Source organism: Notolepis coatsorum (genome assembly GCF_963971535.1).
Source record: "Notolepis coatsorum genome assembly, chromosome: 17".
Classification (NCBI taxonomy): domain Eukaryota; kingdom Metazoa; phylum Chordata; class Actinopteri; order Aulopiformes; family Paralepididae; genus Notolepis; species Notolepis coatsorum.
The window spans coordinates 105,254,387-105,278,040 of NC_140181.1; the positions used below are offsets into that span (position 1 = coordinate 105,254,387).

General features: G+C 42.9%; 1 protein-coding gene across 1 annotated transcript; it reads right to left on the minus strand.

Annotated features, from left to right (window-relative positions):
• Window positions 1–1,524: 1,524 nt before the first annotated feature.
• Window positions 1,525–20,776, minus strand: creld1b (cysteine-rich with EGF-like domains 1b). Its single transcript, XM_084334219.1, has 11 exons — window positions 20,484–20,776; window positions 19,857–19,985; window positions 19,674–19,756; window positions 17,518–17,628; window positions 14,535–14,626; window positions 13,727–13,906; window positions 13,290–13,385; window positions 12,137–12,220; window positions 7,614–7,709; window positions 7,384–7,524; window positions 1,525–3,014 (listed from the first exon to the last, which is right to left on the minus strand). The coding sequence occupies exons 2-11, from the start codon at window positions 19,971–19,973 to the stop codon at window positions 2,794–2,796; spliced, it is 1,221 nt and encodes a 406-aa protein (XP_084190345.1). The 5' UTR covers window positions 19,974–19,985; window positions 20,484–20,776; the 3' UTR covers window positions 1,525–2,793.
• Between the last annotated feature and the right edge of the window lie 2,878 nt (window positions 20,777–23,654).

Consider the following 23,654-nt stretch of genomic DNA (forward strand, 5'->3'; position numbering starts at 1 on the left):
AAATGTCTCTCTATAAACATACAATCAGTCTCTCTTTAACATGTAAATTAACTGTAAATGTGGCAAATAAGAGCTTTTGCTCTGCCACCATCAACCCTCCTGTACCTAGTCGAAGCGTCGGCTAGTGTTGTGATTCCAGATGCTTTCAATGCAATTGGATGTGCTGTTTTTAGTGGTAGACAGTATTTTGTTTCCTCCGCCGTGAAGTAGTGACTGAGGCTACGTTTAGACGAGCGTTTTGGGGTGGAATTCTGAACAGAAACCGCAAGGTTTCACTTTTAATTTTGCCAAGCGTTTTGGGGTGGAATTCTCCGACGACGGAGCCCTGCTGTCACACGATTGGCGCATATGTCACATGACGTGCTGTGAAGACCCGCCCTACTCTGCCTCTGATTCGCAGACTGTGGATGGGGAATGTGATTGGACCAAAGCAGAGTCACTCACAGACAGAGGGACCAGTCACGCCGCGGGACACATTCTTGTATTTAACCCTTTCACTGCCACACCACGTCACTCCCAAATAAGAAAAACAGCTCAAAATGTATTTTTGACTGTCGAAAACGAAATAAAATACTGCATTCCGCCTGCATTATGAATTTATGATGAGATAGTAACGAAATAGTAATGCACAGCCACTTGGACAAGTAACTGCAATCAGATTACTGGCTTTTAAAGATTAACGCGTTAGATTACTATTTTCGGGGAAAAGTAATCAGATTACAATAACGCGTTACTGGCATCACTGTGTGTTGTCCTGCTCTGTCCCTCCCTGTAGAGGGGCCTCTGTGTTGTCCTGCTCTGTCCCTCCCTGTAGAGAGGCCTCTATGTTGTCCTGCTCTGTCCCTTCCTGTAGAGGGGCCTCTATGTTGTCCTGCTGTCCCTTCCTGTAGAGGGGCCTCTATGTTGTCCTGCTCTGTCCGTCCCTGTAGAGGGGCCTCTGTGTTGTCCTGCTCTGTCCCTTCCTGTAGAGGGGCCTCTATGTTGTCCTGCTCTGTCCCTTCCTGTAGAGGGGCCTCTATGTTATCCTGCTCTGTCCCTCCCTGTAGAGCCTGTGTTGTCCTGCTCTGTCCCTTCATATAGAGGGGCCTGTGTTGTCCTGCTCTGTCCCTCCCTGTAGAGGGGCCTGTGTTGTCCTGCTCTGTCCCTCCCTGTAGAGGACCTCTGTGTTGTCCGACCAGTCAGGCCTTACTGTTCAAGTGTACTCCCAGGACAGGATGGGTCCAGCGCAGAGATGACAGATGCATGCGTTTCCTGTGTGTCGCTGCATCACGTTGCAATGTGTGAAATTAATAAAGACTTCTTCAAAGTCAGTAACCCAAGAACTCAGTAATAGTCAGATATAATCACAATAATTCTGTTTCTATGGTAAGTCATCTTTCCTCCCCTTGACTTTAGTAGGGTAAAATTCAACATTTTATTGTGGAAACTAAATAAATATACATAATGTTTGTCATAATGATCCTTTTATTTAAAAGAAATGCAATCAAAGCTTGACATAAAAGAAAAAAAAAACATACTGGGCGACAGACACTTTTATTGCAAAGGAATGTAGATTTATTTTAATGAATTTTCAATCTGGGGAGAAAGAAATGTAAAAGCTGTGACAACAAATATATAAAATGGACGGATATGAAATTATAATCTAGTGGCTTCCTGACAAATGCTGACATTTCTGATAGAAGTATCATTCCGTGAAACTTAACAAAGGCCTGGCAAATATGTGATGAACTACACGCATGAAAAAAATATATAAATAAATAAAGGGCAGCATCATCCAGATTAGGTTGGCTAATCTGACTCATTCGTTCTTGAATAGTTATATAATAGCTGTGAGGGTTTTTGTTTTCTACAGTTTGAAAGAAAAAGTAGAGGTGATAAAACATAATTTAAGTCTTCCATGCCAGACTACAAATAAATAAATAAATAAATAAATATACACACACACACACACAGAGTACAGTATTAACTTTCAGTGCAGATCCTTTTCTCATGCGTTCATACCAAAGAGAATCTTCCAGTGTAAAGAAGGCAGGTAATGAGTCATACTGTGGACATAATGACCAGTGGTTTTTTTTACTGGCTGGATCCCAGAGTGTTTCTGGAATGAGGTGCTTCAGTCCACCGCCCCCATCCTCTCCCACACCCATAGCAGCAGGCCAGGCACCCTAAAAGAGCCTGTCGAACGCATCGACCATTCACTCCGTAAGAAATCCTCTTGCTACAAAGCAACAGGAGAAATAATGAAAAACATCATGGGTCTCATGATCGCAACGAGGAATTTGTGTAAAGGTCTATGTGGAAGAAAAACGACATCATCATTTTTGTTGAGCGACATTTTGGCCAGAGATAAAACATACAAATGCATATTATATATATATATATAAATAACTTGGTAATAACAATCAGTAGTGGTCTTATTCATTCCACCCCCTATTCCCAACAGAGTTATGGTAGGGGGTGTGTGCGGTGTCATCGCTTCCTCTTCAAGACGTCCCGTCTCGCCGGTCTCTCGTGCCCCCCCCCCCCCCCCCCCCCCCCCCCCCCTCTGACTCCTCATTTCAAACTCTCAGATCTTTCTGCGTCATCCTATCCGTGTCTACAAACCACTCAAACTCTCGAGCCCTTCCGAGTAGATCCCTGACCCCAAAAAAGTACATCCCCCGATAGGCTGGCTTGCGGTAGCTAATCCCACCAAGAACGAGTCTCTCTTATCGGGTTAAAGTCCTTCCTCCCCCGAGGGGGGGGGGGGGGGGGGGGGGGGTCCGTGGGGCCCCGCGGCGTCGGGCGGGGGGGCTAGCGTCCCTTCAGGAACCCGTCCAGCATGTAGTCTCCCTTCTCCGTCAGCCAGTAGCCGGCCATGGCGGCCACGCCCCCGATGAAGATGGCGGTGAAGACCATGTCGCCCTTGGCGGCGAGCGTGGCCAGGGCGCAGATCACGACGCCGAAGAACATCTGCTGCAGCACCAGCACCTCGTCGTCCGTTATCCCGTCGAACAGACCCTTCTCCGGACCCGCTGGGGAGGGAAGGAACACAAAGCCGAGAGGTCTTTGAAACTTATGAATAGCGGCTTATATAAATGGTGTATATGTATATTAAGGCCGGGCCGTTAACGCCGTTACCGGGCTAAGTTAACGGCGGACTCTTATCGCGCGATAAAAAATTACCGCCGTTAATCTATTCTCAAAGTTGGGTCTCCTCTCTCTCTGTCTGCACAAGAAGCGAGCCGCAGCGACTCAGCGAGCCGTTACACACTCATCGCGAGCCGCTCACACAAATGCACATACGGGTACTTTGTGCTGTCCGTGGCTCCACGTTGAAGCGCGCTGCACACCGACAGAGCTCTGCATGCGCTCGTCATGGCGGAGCGAACGAAACGCTCGAAAGTCTGGGTACACTTTACGAAAGTCGATGCCGACAACGCACGTTGCCACAAGTGCAATAAAACATTTGCAAGTAAGGGTGGCAATACAAGCAATTTGTCAAAACATCTGTTGTCAAAACATAACATTAGTCTGCAGAAATGTGCCGTTTTCGACTGCTTTGCTCGCAGTGTTCCATCTCCATCCACGTCCACTGCAGGTAAGCCAAGATACGGAGTTAGCTAGGCTAATAACGAATTATTGCGAATAGGCTAATACATAAAATATAATTGCTTAGCTAATTGTTTAGCTACAAATATATTTGAAAGATGACAACTTTTTATAGATCGTCAGGCTGAGGCTGCAGCCACCATGTCCCAGCAAAGTCCCTTCACCCTAGCAGCTAGAAAGGATGACAGAGGATAGGGTGAACGAGTGTCACAGGGCTGTGACCCAGTTTGTTGTCAAAGGCCTGCACCCTTTCTCTACAGTGGAGTCCAAGGGCTTTAGGTAACAACTAATCATTCAGTGTATATCGTTTTTTTTATCTTACTCCTCTCCCTCCTCTCCTCCCCCTCCTCTCCCCCCTCTCCCTTCTCTCCCTCCTCTCCCTCCCACCCCCTCCTCCCTCCTCCCTCCTCCCCCTCCTCTCCTCTCCTCTCCTCTCCTCTCCTCTCCTCTCCCTCCTCTCCTCTCCTCTCCTCTCCTCTCCTCCCCCTCCTCTCCCTCTCCCTCCTCTCCTCTCCCTCCTCCTATAATCCAGACACATTTAAAACATTGTTGCTGCTGTTGCTGAAGAAATAATATTTATTTATTATATTTATTTATAAAGTTATATAAAAGAACATTGCTGTTGCTGAAGAAATAATATTTATTTATAAAGTTATAAATAATAAAGCAATGTTGATTCAGTTCTTAATTGTCTTTTTTTCTTGCAAAATAATCAAAAAGAACCGTATCGAGTATCGATAAAGTACAGAACCGTTAAGCAGTATCGATAAGAGTAGTAGTATCGATAAAATCCTAACGATACCCATCCGTAGGTAGAACACACATATTTTGAATGCCTTCGGCAGACTTCAAATGAGCCATTTTAATCTAGATTAACTCCAGGATTGCAGATAGATTAATCTGGTTTAAAAAAAATCATCTATGCCCACCTCTAATTTATATACATCTCTTTTATCCAAAGCGCTTTACAATTCAATATATATATGTGTGGGCTGTCCCCGACTAAGGATTTGGATAGTCGACTATGATTGGCCAAAATTTGCCGTTAGTCGACTATTAGTAGACTAAAAAAAAATATATATATATATATAATATATATATATTTTTTTATCATTCCATTTGGGCTGTGGGCGGTGCTTAATGTCTGAAGGAATCGACTGAAGGCTTCTTGTCCTCTGCAAAAGCATGCAATTGGTCCACTGATGGATACATCTTGATATTTGTCTAGTCTATTGTGTTCATTAGATGGGTGAAATCCTCTTTCTGTGCCTGTTGTCTTAGGCAGTTAGCCTCTGGTATGCGTGCCATTAGCGTTAGCCACGCTTCTATGCCTCTTTTCTTTTGGAAAGAATGATAAAAAAAAATTATAATTTTTTTTTATACTTTTTTTGTGTTCGACTAAGAGGTTGGCAGTCGACTACGGCTCCTTTCAACCGAGTAGTCGACTAATAGGGGTCAGCTGTGTATTAGAGCTGTCCCCGAAGTTTTTGGGCTTCGAACTTCGTCAGGGTTTTTTGAACGGACGTTCGAACCATAAAAAAAAAAAAAAAAGAAAAAACGATTATAATTTTTTTTTATATCCTCAAACTAAATCCTCAATTTTAATAAAGTGATTCATCTGATTAAATTAGTATTTTATTAAATAAACTTTCTTTAATGAATATAACTCATCAGTTTCGTCAACATAAATAATCCAATAAGGGCACGAAAGTGATGGTGACGTCCTGATGGAACGCCGAGCAGATGCAGATAGGCTACATCATTTATGATAAATGTTTTATTAAAAAAAGATTATGACGAGTCATATACTATAATAGTATAATATTAGTGTAGCAGCCTAATCTTTATCTGCAACTGTGAAGAAAAACCCCATTGGTTTAAACAGAATGAAGACATAAAAATGTTTTTGATTCGAATGTTGATTAGAATTCGAACGCCAACGTAACAAACGAAGGTCCGAACGTTGGAACATGCACACACAGCTCTAGTGTGTGTGCATGTTAGTCCTTACTGGGAGGCTGCTCAGCCCTAGTGTGTGTGCATGTTAGTCCTTACTGGGAGGCTGCTCAGCCCTAGTGTGTGTGCATGTTAGTCCTTACTGGGAGGCTGCTCAGCCCTAGTGTGTGTGCATGTTAGTACTTACTGGGAGGCTGCTCAGCCCTAGTGTGTGTGCATGTTAGTCCTTACTGGGAGGCTGCTCAGCCCTAGTGTGTGTGCATGTTAGTCCTTACTGGGAGGCTGCTCAGCCCTAGTGTGTGTGCATGTTAGTCCTTACTGGGAGGCTGCTCAGCCCTAGTGTGTGTGCATGTTAGTACTTAAAGGGGAACTCCAACATTTTGGGAAATTAGCTTATTTAACATCTTCCCTGGAGTTAGACAAGAAGATACATACCTTTTTTGTCTCTGTGCGTGCATTTTAGCTTTGGGAATAGACGCTCCGTTAGCATAGCTTAGCTTCATCACTGGAAGTGAGGCAGGACAGTAGCCTTACAGTGCCTTACAGTGTATTGCAAGGTCTGACATTGACCAAATTTGATATGCATGACCTTGGTGGGCTCTAGGTCAACTCCTGAAAAGGGGGTCAATGTCAGACCTTGCAATCAAAAGTTAGGGGGCGCACTGAAATTATGGCAAGGGTTATTAGCGCCCTAACTTTTGATTGCAAAGTCTGACATTGACCCCCTTTTCAGGAGTTGACCTAGAACCCACCAAGGTCATGCATATCAAGTTTGGTCAATGTCAGACCTTGCAATACACTGTAAGGCACTGTAAGGCTACTGTCCTGCCTCACTTCCAGTGATGAAGCTAAGCTATGCTAACGGAGCGTCTATTCCCAAAGCTAAAATGCACGCACAGAGACAAAAAAGGTATGTATCTTCTTGTCTAACTCCAGGGAAGATGTTAAATAAGCTAATTTCCCAAAATGTTGGAGTTCCCCTTTAAGGCCCTCCCATAGTCGAGCAGACTGTACACAGAGCAGACGCCGCGGAGGTCCGCGCGGACTCTTTGAGCTTTGATCTCAGCGGACAGCAGACCGACAGCAGAGTCCAAGTGCGAAGCTCCTATTTTCTGACGCGCGGACATCCGCGCCGCTGACTTGGTGTCACACAAAACGCTGCTCGGCGTTTTGGTTGACATCGAACTGCATTTAATGTGATGCCGATCTGCATTTTACTCCGACCACTCGCTCCGTGCCAAGAGAGATGTTTGAATGGCTTTTCTAAATGAAGTGTGGAAAATTGCCAGTTTTATTTCGAAATATTGGAAACGGAGATAACATAGAATGTTATCTCCGTTTCCAATATTTTTAAATAAAACTGGTGCTTTTATTTCATGCAATGCGTGTTTGTCATTTCAGCACCACGCGCTGTCCACCTCAAGCCTATACGGTACATTGCATCTCGCTGCCTATATACCCGTTATTAAAGTGCGTAAAACTGCCCGTTTTATTATCGAAATATTGGAAACGGAGATAACACTCTTTATTTTGACATCGGATGACGACGACATGACAGAAGTTGAACAGCGTGGGGACAGTTGTGTAAACTGGCGCGTGACATGTAGGAAATTGGTCCGTGGAGGTCCGCTCGACTATGAAAGCTCAAAGAGTCCAGTGGACCTCCGCTGAGTCCAGTCCGCTCAACTATGGGAGGGCCTTTACTGGGAGGCTGCTCAGCCCTAGTGTGTGTGCATGTTAGTACTTACTGGGAGGCTGCTCAGCCCTAGTGTGTGTGCATGTTAGTACTTACTGGGAGGCTGCTCAGCCCTAGTGTGTGTGCATGTTAGTCCTTACTGGGAGGCTTGTTCTCCACACAGATGCTGTCTCTGCGAATGAAGCCGTTGGCACAGTCGCAGTGGAAGGAGCCGTCCTCGTTGATGCAGGCCTCGTTGAGCCCCGGGCACGCGATTGCACGCTCGCGACACTCGTCCACGTCTGCAAAGAGCAAGGAGAGGTTACTTTTATTGTGAAAAAATCGGTATAAGTTAAGAGTTGTACAATAAGGAATAAGGCGTCCCCCTCACCCAGACACTTGGCTCCTCTCAGCTTGTAGCCGCGGGAACACTTCTTACAGCGGGCAGGACCGCTGCCCATGCAGCCCACGCACGCCTGGTCGCAGCCTGGGTGGAGGCCAGAGCAGAGGTCAGTACACACACACACACACACACACACACACACACACACACACACACACACACACACACACACACACACACACACACACACACACACACACACACACACACACACACACACACACACACACACACACACACACACACACACACACACACACACACACACACACACACACGATACATTTATTTATATTGCGCCCCTCAACCAATAGCTACATCGGCCGGGGCGCAGCCCGGGAAAAAATTTAAACACAAACAATACGAAAACAGAAAAAAATACATGCAGGCCAACCAAGCATAATAGAACAAACGGACATAGTACACCAGTCATACCACAATACAAAACTAGCTCATGGATTTTTTTTTAATGGCGAAAGGTGGGTTTTGAGCATGGCCTTAAAAGTCCGTAGAGTGCTTGCAGATTTTAAGTTGAGTGGGAGCTTGTTCCAGAGGGTCGGCGCTGCGAATGCGAACGCCTGGTTTCCCTTCGTCACCAGTCTTGCGTGGCAGGGACTTTAAGGCAGATTTGATTGTTTGATCTGAGGGATCTGGAGGCGGCTGATTGGACCAGGAGTTCCTTTATATAGAGGACACAGACAGTCCCTCCAACATGTCAGAGAGGAGGAGCCTTGCTAAGCTCCACGCCATCATGGACAACCCCCTCCCACCCGCTATACACAGACGTGGCCGATAGAAGGAGCACGTTCAGTGTTAGACTCAAGACTCCCAAGATGCAACACTGAACGTCACAGGAAGTCCTTCATACCAACAGCCATCAGACTACTGCACAACGCCTCACTGAGTACAGAGTAATAGACACATATCTGTACATTTTACTGTATATTTTTGGACTGTATATATATACATATTTTAGAATGTATATCTTAATTTCCCTCTGGATTAATAAAGTACTTATATTCTATTCTATTCATGTTGCAATTTGGAACAGGTCATTCCCTGCGAGGGCTTTTAATCTTCTCTATTCACATCCTTTATATAAAAATAAATAGAAATTAGGCCTTGCACAGACTGTTTGTGTAGTTCTTTCTTCCAGCATGGCTGCCTGTAACATGGCAACCGTTGTTTTGTACAATGGAAGAGACAACAGTTGCTAAGCTCCAGGCCATCAGGGAAAACCCCTCCCACCCACTATTATACACACACTTGGCTGACAGGAGGAGCATGTTCAGTGCTAGGCTCACACTACCCAAATGCAGCACTGAACGGCACAGGAAGTCCTTCATTCCAACAGCCATCAGATTATACAATGCATCACTGAGCACAGAGTGGCAGTTACCATCTTCCTGGACTTAGTTTGAAACAGCACTGTGCAATATTACACCTACTGTAGACCTCAGTATATTTTTACTGTATTTATTTACTGTATATTTTATTCTATTTTACTCTACTCTTATCCTAGGCAACTTGATTTGATTCGTTGTATTATTCTAATTCGTGACCTGTTCTGTCTAAATGTTTAAATGTTGAGCGATTTGCAGTGTCAAATTTCCCACGGGATAATAAAAGTATTTCTATTCTATAAAGAACCTTTCATACAAGAATTGCAGGTCAAAGTGCTTCACAACAGAAAAAAGACAGGCACAAAATTAGCAAAAGTGCAGACATAATAAAATCACAGTTTGTCCCATTAGGATCTAATAGGCAATAGGCCACCTTGTTTATGGTTTGATTCTATTGCAGTTTAAAAATAGATAATAAAGAGTGTCAAATAGAATAGACAAGAGTAAAATAGTGCAACAGTGCAGTGCAATAAAATAGTTCTCCATATACTTGGCCTTATCACTTCCGATCTGCATGGCGGAAATGGTGCTTTTCCCCATTCCCATGGCAGTCTGGTTAGTGTTGCCTGAGTTTCCTTACAGGACAGTTTATGAATGTCTTTACAGAAACAGCAGAGCAGCGCCTTCTCACTTTGAGTTTCTTTACAAAGGTCTGTTCTAAATTTACTTTATAGAACAATTCGTACAAGGGGCAGCTCCCTCTTACTTTGCGTTTCTTTACAAAGTTCAGTCCTAAATGTTTTAAAGGACAGTTCTGAATTAACCTTACAGAACAGAGCAGTGCCTTAAAATACTTTGAGTTTCTTTACAAAGTCCAGTCCTAAATGACTTTATAGGACAGTTGTCCAAACTATTATGAGTACCCCTTAATTACTTTGAGTTTCTTTACAAATTCCAGTCCTAAATTACTTTATACGACAGTTGAACGAACTATTCGATGTAGGCTACAATAAATTTTAAGCTACAAACATGCCAATTCCTTTACTATTAACAAGACAAGATTAACATAAGACGACAACGTTTTACATTTTATTTGAAAATTAACAAAAGCTTGGCAAATGATCCTGTGCCATTGTGAAATAATTAGGCCTAATAAGAAATGTAGTTGTAGGCCTACAGTAGGATAGGAGATTCCTTTTCATTCAAATAATAGTCTAATAATTTGCCAACTTTTGTGGCAAAATTTATTTAGGCTTCTGAATGTGCTCTGTATAAAGAATAACACATGACAGTCAGTTAATTTTTATTCATCAGTTTTGGTAGGCTAAATTTAAATTATTATTACTTTCTTCCATTCTTCTTTTCGCGCCCCACCTGCAGTACCCACGTGCCCCACTAGGGGGTCACACCCCACACTTTGGGAACCACTGAACTACACAAACATTCCCTGCCTCTATTGTAATCTATTGTAACCATCCAGCAAGTTTACATAGCAGATAATACCTTTTCCTTTTGGTTGAAATAATGACACAAAAGCGCCAGGAAATCCTACAATGACACAGTAGAGCACACACAGACACCATACCAGCAACCTAAACGGACTACAACCTATGACGTATATCAAACCTTATACAACGGCATGCAAATTTCTCTATTCTGATTGGCTGAAACAGTCCATTTACACGTATGTATCCTTCATAATCCACGCTCCTGGTCCCAGGACCCGCCCACCACCGAATCACATCACTCCGCCGGATCACTCCGTCGGAAAAAACAAGATGGCGGACAATAATCTTTAACAAATGGATATGTTGATAGCGTCATAACGACTAAATATAAAGCGATTCTGTCAAGGGGAACGTGTTAGTATTTTAAACAATGTTGGATGATGTAATTGATGGGTCTTGACTCAATCTAGAACAAAAGAAAAATCGCGGATTGATTGATAGATTAATTGATTGATTTAAATTTCTTCCTTCCTACTTTCCGACTGCAGCGTTCTCTCTCAACGACGCTGGCGTACCCACAAACACACACATACACACACACACACACACACACACACATACACACACACACGCACACACACACTGTGACACACACACACACACACACACACACACACACACACGCACACACACACACACACACTCCTGTCTGCAACAGCGGGGGAGTCAGACTGAGAGAGAAGCAGCGCTGTTTTAAGTGAGCATGGTCTATTGAATTGATTGATTGGTTGATTGCTAATTTTATTACTGTACCCCTGGTTTCCAACTGGTTAAGTTTAGGCTAAAAGAAATAAATAAAAAAATAGGGCGAAGAAAACGTTTTTTTCCTATAGGGCAAAGAAAACGTTTTAATAAATTTTCAATCAATCATTCCAATAATACACAGTTGGATGTGTTAGTTGGTTGGATGCACTTCAAGCTGCTTCCACATGAGGCAACTTCTCTCAATCATTCCAATAATACACAGTTGGATGTGTTAGTTTGGTTGGATGCACTTCAAGCTGCTTCCACATGGAGTTGTGGGAACTACTTTTTCTGGCGGATGGTTTTTTCAATAAATCTTCGATTAATGTGTGTTTATTGTATAGAAATAAGGTTGGATGAATCTGGCAGTTGTATAAAAGCTTTACACCACGTGCAGTCGTGATTTGTGACCAATAAACCATGCCTAGGGGGGTCTAACGACCCTCGGCTGCGCCTCGGGCCTAACAACCACCCCTAGGCATGGTTTATTGGTCACAAACCACTCCTGCGTGTGATGTAATGCTTAAATACATACTTTATGTATACTGATACTGTATACTTACTTACTCATAGTATATATTTAGATTCTAGTGTTTATTGTAACCATATTTATTGTAATAGAATATAACTGATAGGGCATACAGACCCTCATCTGCACTGTGATCACACTGCCTACTTGCTCATATGTGTATATTCAGAGTTAATAATATTGTTTACACTGCCTATTTTTACTTTTCTACTGTACTATAATTTTATTGCCTGTATTTATGTCTTGTACCATTACCCTGCCCATACCTGTACCTCCCCCCCCCCCCCCCATGCTGCTATGATGCCTGAATTTCCTCAAGGGGATCAATAAAGGAATATCTCATATCTGATCTCAACCTACAAGGCGACTGGAGAAGAGGGAGCTTACCTCTGCACTCGTACGCTCCGTCTGTGTTGTGGCAGTATGTGTTGGAGGGGCAGCGGGCCAGCTCTGTGCCACACTCATCCACATCTAGAAGAGGTGGGGCAAGAGTTAACCAACCAACCAATCAACATCTAGAAGAGGCGGGACAAGAGTTAACCAACCAACCAACCAACCAATCCACATCTAGAAGAGGCGGAACAAGAGTTAACCAACCAACCAATCAACATCTAGAAGAGGCGGGACAAGAGTTAACCAACCAACACTTGCACTATTTGGCCAACTTTACACAATTCCTGTGAGTCTATGGAAGACATCTGCAAGTTTTTTTTCAAAAGAATTCATTGTTTTATATTTCTAATGAAGTACTCAAAAGCATCATTTTTCAGCCTCAGGATTTCAGGCTGTTATTGGATGGGCTCCGCCCATAAGCGCTTTGACAGTCACCCACACAGCATGATACATACGAGAGAGAGAACGAGAGACAGAACGAGCAAGCGAGAGAGAGGGAGAGAGAGAGAGGAGAGATGCGTCCCCGACACACACGCAGTCAAGTTTGTGTGTAAATGCTCCGACGAGGGAGAGAGATGGCGCACACACATTTTACACATACTTCTGCACGGTCTCTCTCTCTCTCTCTCTCTCTCTCAAAACCCGTTTGAGGAAGTGTCGGGTTACACTATGCGCTACAACCATAGAGGGGGCGTTACTGCAGATCAGCTACTTGCTACGTCGCATTGCGATTCAAATCAGAACAGCTTAGTTGAGTGAGGGAAGATCTCGTGAACTCGAGACTAGACTGATGAGTCAATATGATAATTAACGACACAGACCACATTGATATAATCCCCAATTGCTAGGAAATAATGCTAAACACTGAAAAAGGCCATTTATAATGCATGGGACCTTTAACCAACCAACCAATCAACATCTAAAAGAGGCGGGACAAGAGTTAACCAACCAACCAATCCACATCTAGAAGAGGCGGGACAAGAGTTAACACACTCATCAACGTCTAGAAGAGGCGGGACAAGAGTTAACCAACCAACCAATCCACATCTAGAAGAGGCGGGACAAGAGTTAACACACTCATCCACATCTAGAAGAGGCATGCGGGACAGGAGTTAAAAGAGCCAACACAGGAGGATAAATGACTCACCCACACACTTGTTGTCATGAAGGATCCAGCCTGGTTTGCAGTCGAGACACTTGTAGTCCTGAGGCCCTGAGCATTTCCTACATGAGTGGTAGCAAGCTACAAAAGTACAGACAAAGAGGAGGGGAGAAAAGGAGAGGAGTCGTTTAAGATGACCTCTCTGGATCTGCAAGCGACCTATAGTATGGTTGACAATGGTGGCTGGTTGGGGGAGGAATTGTCTTTTGTGGCGTCTATTGTGGTGTCTGTAATAGTATAAGTTGATTTTTTATGTTATGTTCTGTGTTTATTATTTTTGCTATTGCTAATGTCATTGTTGTTATTATTGTGGTATTGTGAGGTCTTGTTATTGTTACTGTATATTGTGTTAGTCTTGTTTTGTGTATAAAAATAAATACAAATATTTGATGGTTGACAATCCCTCTCGTCCGATTGGGTACCTGCACAGGCTCCTTTGCTGTGATTGGAGCTCTTCTCCCTGTAGTAGCCGTCAGCGCAGCTCTGGCACAGCTGGCCATGGTAGCCCGGGTCACACACGCACTCTCCGTCTCCCAGACGGGTCCCCTCTCCCTCACAGCGGCCTAGGCCACCGCACACCCCCTCGGGGCCAGACGGACACTCTGCAGCGCAGGGACACACGGCTAGCAACACAACAACTCTACCCGGAGAAGGCCCGAAATTAGCCTGAATCATGACTACTACTACTACAGACAACTTTGAATATAATATATGAATGAACGATTTTTTTTCCGAACAAGTATAAGGACAAAAACACATCTGTTCATTTGACATATACAAAAAATAAAAAAAAGAGAGAAACAGATAAACAAACCAGTTTACCCTGTTCGAAAAAGGAGTAGGAAGGAACTTTTTATTTTTATTCCTACCCCTTTTTAACCATCACAAATGATAATTTAATCTATTGTTAATTATATGTATAAACGCTATATCTTTATACAATCCAATACATTTATATATATATACTAAATACCATATGATCTACATAATTTCTTCAATTTTTTATTTACATCTTACACATACTCCCAATCAACACACTTCCTCTTCCAGATACCCATCTAAGAAAGATTTATTGTGCTAGAGACAACTTTATACATCTTTGTGAATAATGTACATTTACTGTATCGTGGGGGGGGGGGGGGGGGGGGGACCAAGGAGTATGTGAACCTGAAATGGACTTTGTATATTCATTAATAACAAGGGTTCCACGTGTTCTACTTCTACACCAACCTTTACAGAGGGGTCCAAAGGTGCCGGGGGGACAGCAGAGCTGCAGCTCCTCTATACAGAGCCACTCAGACAGGTCTGGAGCCTCCTGCTGCCTGTAGGACACACACAGCTCATCATGTAGGCAATGGGAGAGGAGTTCATACACAACACGTTTATATTTAAAAGAATTGTTCAGTTTACAATGTGATTTAGTATAGGACACAATAGACCGCCGCAACACTTCCGGTACCAGGAGATTATAGTCACTTTTCCGCACCTACTCCGGCTGAGTTTTGATAACCGACTTTGACTTTTCCTAACCGGTCGCATGCACAGATTCAGCCTTCAGACTCCCTGGTGCAATCTGCCATCGGTCGGGCGGGGAGTAGGTGCGGAAAAGTGACTATAGCTCGGCAGAGAAAGTGCCGATCGACTTGGGGTTGGTCTCTCCGTGTTCAGGAGACTCAGGCGTATAAAGAAGTCTATTGGATCATGTCTCCAGCCCCGCCCCCACAGCCGTAGCTACAACCACTTACGTCAAGGCTCTAATCAACATTCATTAATTTGTTCCCCCCTCCCCCTCACAAGCTCCATAATAATAATAATACATTTGATGTGTAGGGCGCTTTATAGTTGTGGAGGAAATCGCTACATTCAGTGATGCAGTGGTGATTTCATAAGTGGTTGCACGCTGTTTTAATGACATCACGTGCACGCGCGCTCCCGTGCACAGAACAGCTCCGACCAGCATTATGATTAGAATGAGCATAAATAGTAGGAAACATGTTTGTATAGGAAATTACTAGTTTTAGTTTAGTTTTTGTAAATATTGCCTTGAAATAGAGAAGCTGAAAATGGTAGCAGGATGTAGCCTTCAATATATAAAGAAATTATATTGTCAACAGATATGGTTGAAAAATAAACAATGTTTTAAATGTAATTGTAGATACAATATTGTAGTTACAATTTCTTTAATTGAATTAACTTAAACTAGAAAAGTAAATACAAACTAAATGAACAATGTAACTTACAGTTTACAGAAGGACAGTTTCCTTCTGAAGCACAACTTAAGAAATGTCTCATCTTTCCAGTCGGGACCATTTGTCACATAGTGAGAGGTTCCACAGCTCAAGCAAACCCCCACCAATTGGTACAGGGCTTGTATTTTGGTTTTGCTCTTCTCGTTCTTTGTTATGCTATTGTTATGCAAAGACAAGTAGCCAGGCGAGTACCGGTACTTGGCGCACGGCACGACGAGTCGAGTGAAAGTTGTGAAAGCATTTTTGTGCATGCGCGTGCTTCTGCTCAGAAAAGTGGTGGAACGGCGTGGTACCGCGTGGCATGAGCACTGCACCCCTGGCTACATTGTAAAAGAACATAAAAGCTAGCAAGAGTAAAGAAATATATATATATAAAATAAGCAAGACTAAAACTAGTAAGGAGTAAAAATAACACTAAAACTAGTAAAAGAGTAAACAAAAACATGAAATAAGAAGGGCTAAAACTGGTAAAAGATCCTAAAATGTGTGGAGCTAAAACTAGATAAAAATCAACAAAAGGCTCTATTAAAAAGATGAGTTTTGAGGCCCTTTTTAAAAGCATCCACAGTCTGTATCCATGTAACGCAGAAGAAGTGCAGTGGTCTATACTGTCATACTATCAGAGATGAAGTTGATATGAAAACAAACGTTCCTATGGCGGTATCAAATTAAGGTTATTTGTTTCTTCAGTGAAATGTAAGAAATAAGGGAGGACTGTAATCTTGTTACTTTAGTAGAAAATAGGGATACTGAGTTGTGGCTTTCGTGGATCTTAACTGGTATCATCACTACACTGACAGCGGGGGGGGGGACCAGAGATAAGATGGCCAAAGACGGATGCAAGTGGAGAAACTTTGTTGCTGCCCTATGTGCCAGCCGGCGTAATGGGGATAAGTAAGGGCCCGCGTCCACCTAGCGCATATTTAGGACCGCACGCGTCTGTTTTCAATGTATTACAATGGGGAGGGAGCGCATGCGGCCCCATGCGGCCGCCTCTAGGAAGTGCGCTGCCGTCGGCTTCTTTTTTCAGCGCCTTTATGCGGCCGCACAAGCCAGAGAGTTGAAACTGGCTGAACTTTTCTAGAGCGGTGCGCCGAGCGCATATTCAAACAACCAATCACAGCCAGTCATCTACCACTCTGCTTGTAACCTGACACCGGAGCTGCCTGCCTGTCTGGCTGTCTCCACACAGACCATTGAGATCCGCGACAAAACTAATAATAATAACTACACGAATACACTACTAAAAAGCTAATAAAAAGCAAAGGGCGAACTGTGGTGTCAGGCAATAACTATATATATAATTAATATACAATAAAGTTATTCAAATATGCTATAATATGTGCAAAACCGCGGCATGGCTGTAGATTTCTTTCTGTCATCTACAAGATGCGCGTCAAGCCAGCTCTGCCGGCGCACTCCCAGCATGTTTCACGGAGAAATATGCGCTAGGTGGACGCGGGCCCTAAGTAAGTAACTACACTGATATATAAATATAAATTATATAAATTTAAGATATTATTATTATTAGGGATGTCCGATATTATCGGCCAATATTGGCATTAAAATGTAATATCGGAAATGATCGGTATTGGTTTTCAAAAAACTATTATTATTTTTATTTTTTTAACATTTATTTAACCTTTATTTACCCAGGCAAGCAAGTAAGAACAAATTCTTATTTCATTTATTGTCAAAAGTATGCATAATGTTGTGTTAATTCCACGACAAGAGATATGTAATGTTAATTACCTGAAATTATTCCATTTTTGGGGGGGGGGGGGGGGACCCTGCATCGGGTTATCGGTTGATATCGGTATCGGAAATTAAGAGTTGGACAATATCGGTATATCGGATATCGGTAAAAAAGCCAATATCGAGCATCCCTAATTATTATTATACAATACTCCATGATGCATACTGTGTCTTTTTCGTATCTCTATAAAAAAGCACATATCATTTACCTGTGGAACCACCACGTCTCCACCTGGTCCTCAATCTGTTCCAGCAGCTGGTTACATTCAAAGTCTGCTTTCTCACATGCAGCCTCTACGATCTCCAAGAGCCTGGTCTCACTTACATGAAGAGAGATAAAAAGAAAGACCATGAAAATCATCATCAATCTATTCAGAATCCAACACAACAGCGTTTGAGGAAGCAGCAAACCCCATCTCCCACACAGTCTAATAGCTCTATTTCACTATTCGTTTGCCATGTAAACAGAATGTGTCATGGATTGGTCTGGAGCTAGGGATGGGTACAGAATCCGGTACTTTTAAGGGTATCAACCGAATCATGTCGGTACTACCGAGTACCAATTCACGTGAGATCCACCGGTGCCACATTTCGGTACAGTTTAAAAAAAAAGAATAAAAAAAAGAAGGCTGATGACGTCAACATTTCGTTTACCGCAAAACTAAACCTATGAAGTGTGACTTGATTCAACAACAAAGCAGTCGGGGCAATGGCAAGCCGAAAACGGTCGCAAGTGTGGTTACACTTTACAAAGCTAGATGCAGACAACGCTCGCTGCAATATTATATATATTAACAAATTGTTCTAAATAAATAATAATGATAATAAATCATTTGAAGTTTGGACACATTTTTTGCAACTGAGGTTTGATTGATTGATTGATTGATTGAATAGTTTATTGGTTTAGAATGGAAAATCACACATATACATTGGATCACAATATGAAAACAGGTATACATTTTCTCCATTTACCAATAGGATTTCATAAAACACAATAAAGCCATAGGCTTGTTTCCATTGTGGTCCTTCATCATTGGTGTCAGTGGATTTATGTACTGGTGTGTGGACGTGGGTGTTTGTAGTGTCTGTATGTCAGGATGTGTGGTATAAAAACAAAAAAAGACATACAATAATATTCCATTTTATAGACAATAAAAGAATAAAAAGGAACAACACATATTAAAACCCTTTGTTCACTACTCCCAGCTTCTGCTACTTATGATCCACCTCTTTATAGCTAATTTAAAAGTGGAGAAGGGGCTTATGGTCTTCAACTCCATTGGTAGGCTATTCCATTGTAGGTAGATTAAATCTTTTGAGACTAAAGTACCGAAAAAAGGTACCGTTGGGTACCGGTATCGATTCACAGGTACCGGTTGTAATTAACATGACTTAATTCAATGTCCCTGATGACATCACTGGTGGCCATATTCAAACTCGTTTACCCTCAATAACAGTCAAGCTAAATCAATGTGAGCAAAACTATTTAGAGGTTTTGAGATGTGTGTGAGATTATGTGCAAAATAAATCAGCCTTTTTTTGGGGTGAAGTGCCCACTTAAAATTTTTTAGACACTGCAATGAGTATGTGGTAAATTAAAAGACGAGGCTTAGATATGATGTTTATAAAACTGAAATACGATTTTATTTGTATAATTATTCGAATTTGGCAGTTTAGCGGTGGAGATTTTTACAATCTAGCGGCGGAGCGGGATCGGGGTGTTGGTCCTGGGGGGTCCTGGGTGGGAGTGGGGGAGGAATTGTCTTTTGTGGCGTCTATTGTGGTGTCTGTAATAGTATAAATAGATTTTTTTTTTATGTTATGTGTTTATTATTTTTGCTATTGCTAATGTCATTGTTGTTATTCTTGTGGTATTGTGAGGTATTGTTATTGTTACTGTATTGTGTTTGTCTTGTTTTGTGTATAAAAATATTTGATTAAAAAAAAGAAAAAGATTTGGCAGTTTACAATGGTCGTTCCAATGCAGCTCTTCTTGTTTTCAATGAGAGCAAGAGGCACGTAACTCCCTTACATGCAACAACAACATGCATTCTGTTTATGAAATAAATGATATAGGAGTGACATAGGACAAACCAGATGTTAAAGGTTGTTAAAGGTTGCAGGGAATAATGATGAAGTCACCATCTTTGACCTGGAACGCAATGGCCCGCTAAACCCATTCATTTTAAATTAGCAACGTGTGTATATCAAGTTACATTCTACTGTTTTTAATACAAAAAGGTCACTGGAACAAGGTTTGTCAAAAGAGCAATAGGTTTTGTGCACCGACTAAACCGAAGAGCAAAAACAGTAATGTGCCTATAGTAGATATAGACTTCAATGGCACCAGGGAGGCCATTCTTACCTGCGGACATATTTCGCTAGCTTCTCCTCCTCCCAGGCGGTGTTGCCACCTCCAAAGTTCTTACTGGCAGTCCTCTCAAGCCCCTGAAAGAGTCAAATAGCCAGGAGCCCCTTGATTCAACAAACAGCATTTAACTCGAGCAAGAAGCAGACGTATATATACATTTAAAATAAAAAGTGGTACCTTAATGAAACTGTCTGTGAGCTTTCGGCAGGTCTGGCACGGCGCCGTCTGGACTCTCACCACAGAGAGCTCAGAGAACAGCACCAAGGTGGGGAGCAGAGGCCAGGACCACCACATGGTGAGGAGCCTCTGAGGAGACGAGTTAAACACACACACAATAAATAATAATACATTCAAACTGCTCACACAGTGCTATGTTAGCCAGCTAAATCCCAGATTCAGATACATTCCCACAGTGGTTGGCTTGCAAGGGACATATATGTATGATCCTGTTAGGTAAGAATCAGTGGATAACAGATCAACACTAGATGCTCTGATGATCTCTGTCTGTGTTAGCCAGCCTCAGCCTCAGCACCAGCTAGCAGCAAGCTAAGGTCGTTAACATCACATCACAGCAGCACAGCTACCAGGCTGCCTGCATGGCTCGTAGAGTCTGGTACCGTCCCGAAAGTCACTTCTCTATGTAGTCAACTAAACACGACGAGCAGCATCCTCTCCCAAAGTATCCAGACATCACTAACGATGATGATGATGATGGCTAACATTTATACTAGTTCAATCGTAGCAGCTCAACGTTAGCTAGTTAGCCTGATCCTCCTACACTACTACTACTACTAGCCTTATTACCTTTTGATTGTGCAAAGCCAGCAAGTCGAGGAGGTTCCTTAGAGCACGCAGGCGAATACAATCTCACATTTGTTGACACTTTCAGCTTCAGTGCTTCAAACGCGACATGTTCAGCAGTGGCACCACGGTGCTGATGCTGTGGCCAGACAGGTGACGACCTGGGCGGCACCTCGGTCCAGAGTCCAGGCGCGGAGAACCACAGCTAGCTAGCTAAGCTAACGTTAGCCGGTTGTTGTTGGGATGAATGAGCTGCAGCTTCTAGCTGCTTCTCTCTCTCGCTCCCTCTCTCTCTCTCTCTCGTTCTCTGTTCTCTGTTCTCCTCCTCGAGTCCTCGCAGCTGAGCCGCAGAAGGACTGGCCCAGCCCACTGGCCCCGCCCAACCCCGCTGGGATTTCATGGAACCAATCAGCCAACAACTGAATCTGAAGAAGGATCCCTTTTGATTGATTGAAAACTTTCAGATTGCAGAATGGGTACAATAGTACAGTACAGCTCAATACACACAATTGGTTGTTAACCTTCTGTCGTGTGGCCACTGGCGGACTCAGGGTGCCCCCACGGCTGAAAAACGCATGCTAAAGTGCCCCTTTGAGTGCTTTTGTGCCCCACGGTTAAATAATGTCATGCAAAAGTGCCCTTTTGAGTGGAAATAATTAGAGGATGTGCCCTATTGGTGCCCCTTTAATGGTTAAACGTGACCATGTGCCCCCACCCACAGTTGAAAACATTGCGCTAAAGTGCCCTTTTGAGTGGAGAAAACTAGAGGACGTGCCCATTGGTGCCCAATGGTCTAAACTTGACCATGTGCCCCCACAGTTGAAAACATTGCGCTAAAGTGCCCTTTTGAGTGACAAAAGCGAGAGGACGTGCCCTATTGGTGCCCTTCCAATGGTTAAACTTGACCATGTGCCCCCACAGTTGAAAATATTGCACAAAAAAATTCCCTGTTGAGTGTCGAAAATGAGAGGACATGCCCATTGGTGCCCTTCCAATGGTCTAAACTTGACCATGTGCGCCCACAGTTGAAAACATCACGCTAAACCTAAAGTGCCCTTTTGAGTAGCAAAAGCGAGAGGATGTGCCCATTGGTGCCCTTCCAATGGTTAAACTTGACTATGTGCCCCCACAGCTGAAAATATCACGCTAAAATGGCATTTTGAGTGGCGAAAATGAGAGGACGTGCCCATTGGTGCCCTTCCAATGGTCTAAACTTGACCCAGACGGTTAAATAATGTCACGCAAAAGTGTTAGCTACAACTCTGAGCAGCCCTGCCACTACAATATTCCATCCATTTACATTTTCAGTTTTAGACATATCCCCTCTTGAATGTTCAGATACCAGAGGGCTTAATGCAGTCTGAGCTGTAACCCTGCATCCTACTGCTGTGTCACAAGTACACAGAAGACCGGCATTGAGCCCCCATGTCATGTACCAAGGTCTAATGACCACAGAATAGAAACTTGAGGCAAGCTGCACGTCTATACCGAACACTGTGACCTCATTTTCTTCTTCTAAATTACATGCTATACTATGTTATTTGATACTATCTTGTCTAGCACAGTCTCTGGAGCGTAACAGTAAGAAGCATTTTGTATGAAAGTATTCTGTACTTCTGTATGACAACTATTAAAGAAACTTGAAACTTGAACAAAACAACCCCCTCAGTAGATGCTTTTAAAGCAAGGTCCCGGCAGATAGTAAAACACCACAAACGCGCTTTCAAAAGGTAAATTATATTTATTACTGTGGTAGGACTTCAAACCTCCACTTAAATGATGAGGATTTAATAAAGGGAAGAAAACAACCCACAAACAATTAACAAACAGGGAGAAGGGTAAGGGGGAGAACACACAAGATAATAATAATTAATGGGTAGCACAAGCCCTAGTGACCTAGTGTCACGGGACACAACCACAAACCCTGCGGTTGGCAGTCTGGGAATCCCCCAGCAAATGTACACCACGTGCACAACACAATATAATTCCACACAAGCAGTGGCAAAAAGGCAGAAGGCCCAATACATATATATATATATTAACACATTCCACACAGGTGGCAAGTGGCACTGAGGCCACAATATACATATATATATACTTACCTGGTAGCTGCACCAACACGAATACAAGGCCTACCAGGTAAGTGGTGTGAACAACATGAACACACTTAACAAATCAATCCCACACCACAGTGGACAGTGTCATAGTAACGGTTCCACACAAACAACAGTGGACAATGTTAAAATAACCATTCCACACAAACAGTGGTAAACAATGGCAACCTCCAACAGCCTGGTCACTGGTAACTGACACAGAGAGGCGCCCGGACGAGTGTGTGCTGTCTGGTATATCTGTCCACCCGTCCCTCTTGAGGTGATTGTCATCAGCTGTTACCCATTAGGCAATCAGCACTCTTCAGTTTAGGGACGGGCGGCATCTGATAAGAGAAAAAGAGACAGCATTAGCCATCATTCAAACACACACACACACATCACATCCAAAACATAACATATTTACATATACTAACCTGATGTTGCAATTTATTGCAACATCAATAATAATAATAATTATTGCAAGACTTTTGTTGTTCAAAAGAGAAGAGAGGGAAAGTCAGCTGCTGAAGCACTGATATCTTGACATATCAACTTAAATTTAATACAAATAATTGTGACAATTTCAGAGAGCAGGAACAGCTGTCGAGGTAGAATTGGACGTGGCGAATTATCAGGTGTGCCGTTATGGTTCATAACCGGATGCAGTGGTTAAGTGAGAGCGTGATGAGTGATGCACAAAGCACTTCCAAAGTTGAAGGACCCAGAAAGCAGGGAGACAGCAGCAGGTTCAGGCTCTGTGGGCGTCCCTGTGAGTGCCCTTCTGGTTTATTTTTCATTTGATGTGTGGGTTGGAGTTGAGTGTGAATGGGGGAGGGTGTAACTTTTGACTTACTTTTTTTTTTTTACTGTATGAAGCACACTCTCAGGGGCTCATACAGAACCAAGCATTTCACCATAAAGTACATGTATTTTATTGTGACAACTAATAAACAAACTTGAAACTTGAACTAATTAAGAAAAGTCTGGAGAGATTCACACTATAATTACTAATATATATACATAATTAATTAATAGTATACTATGCAACTCAAACTATGAGTTCCAGAAGGTGTGGGGACCT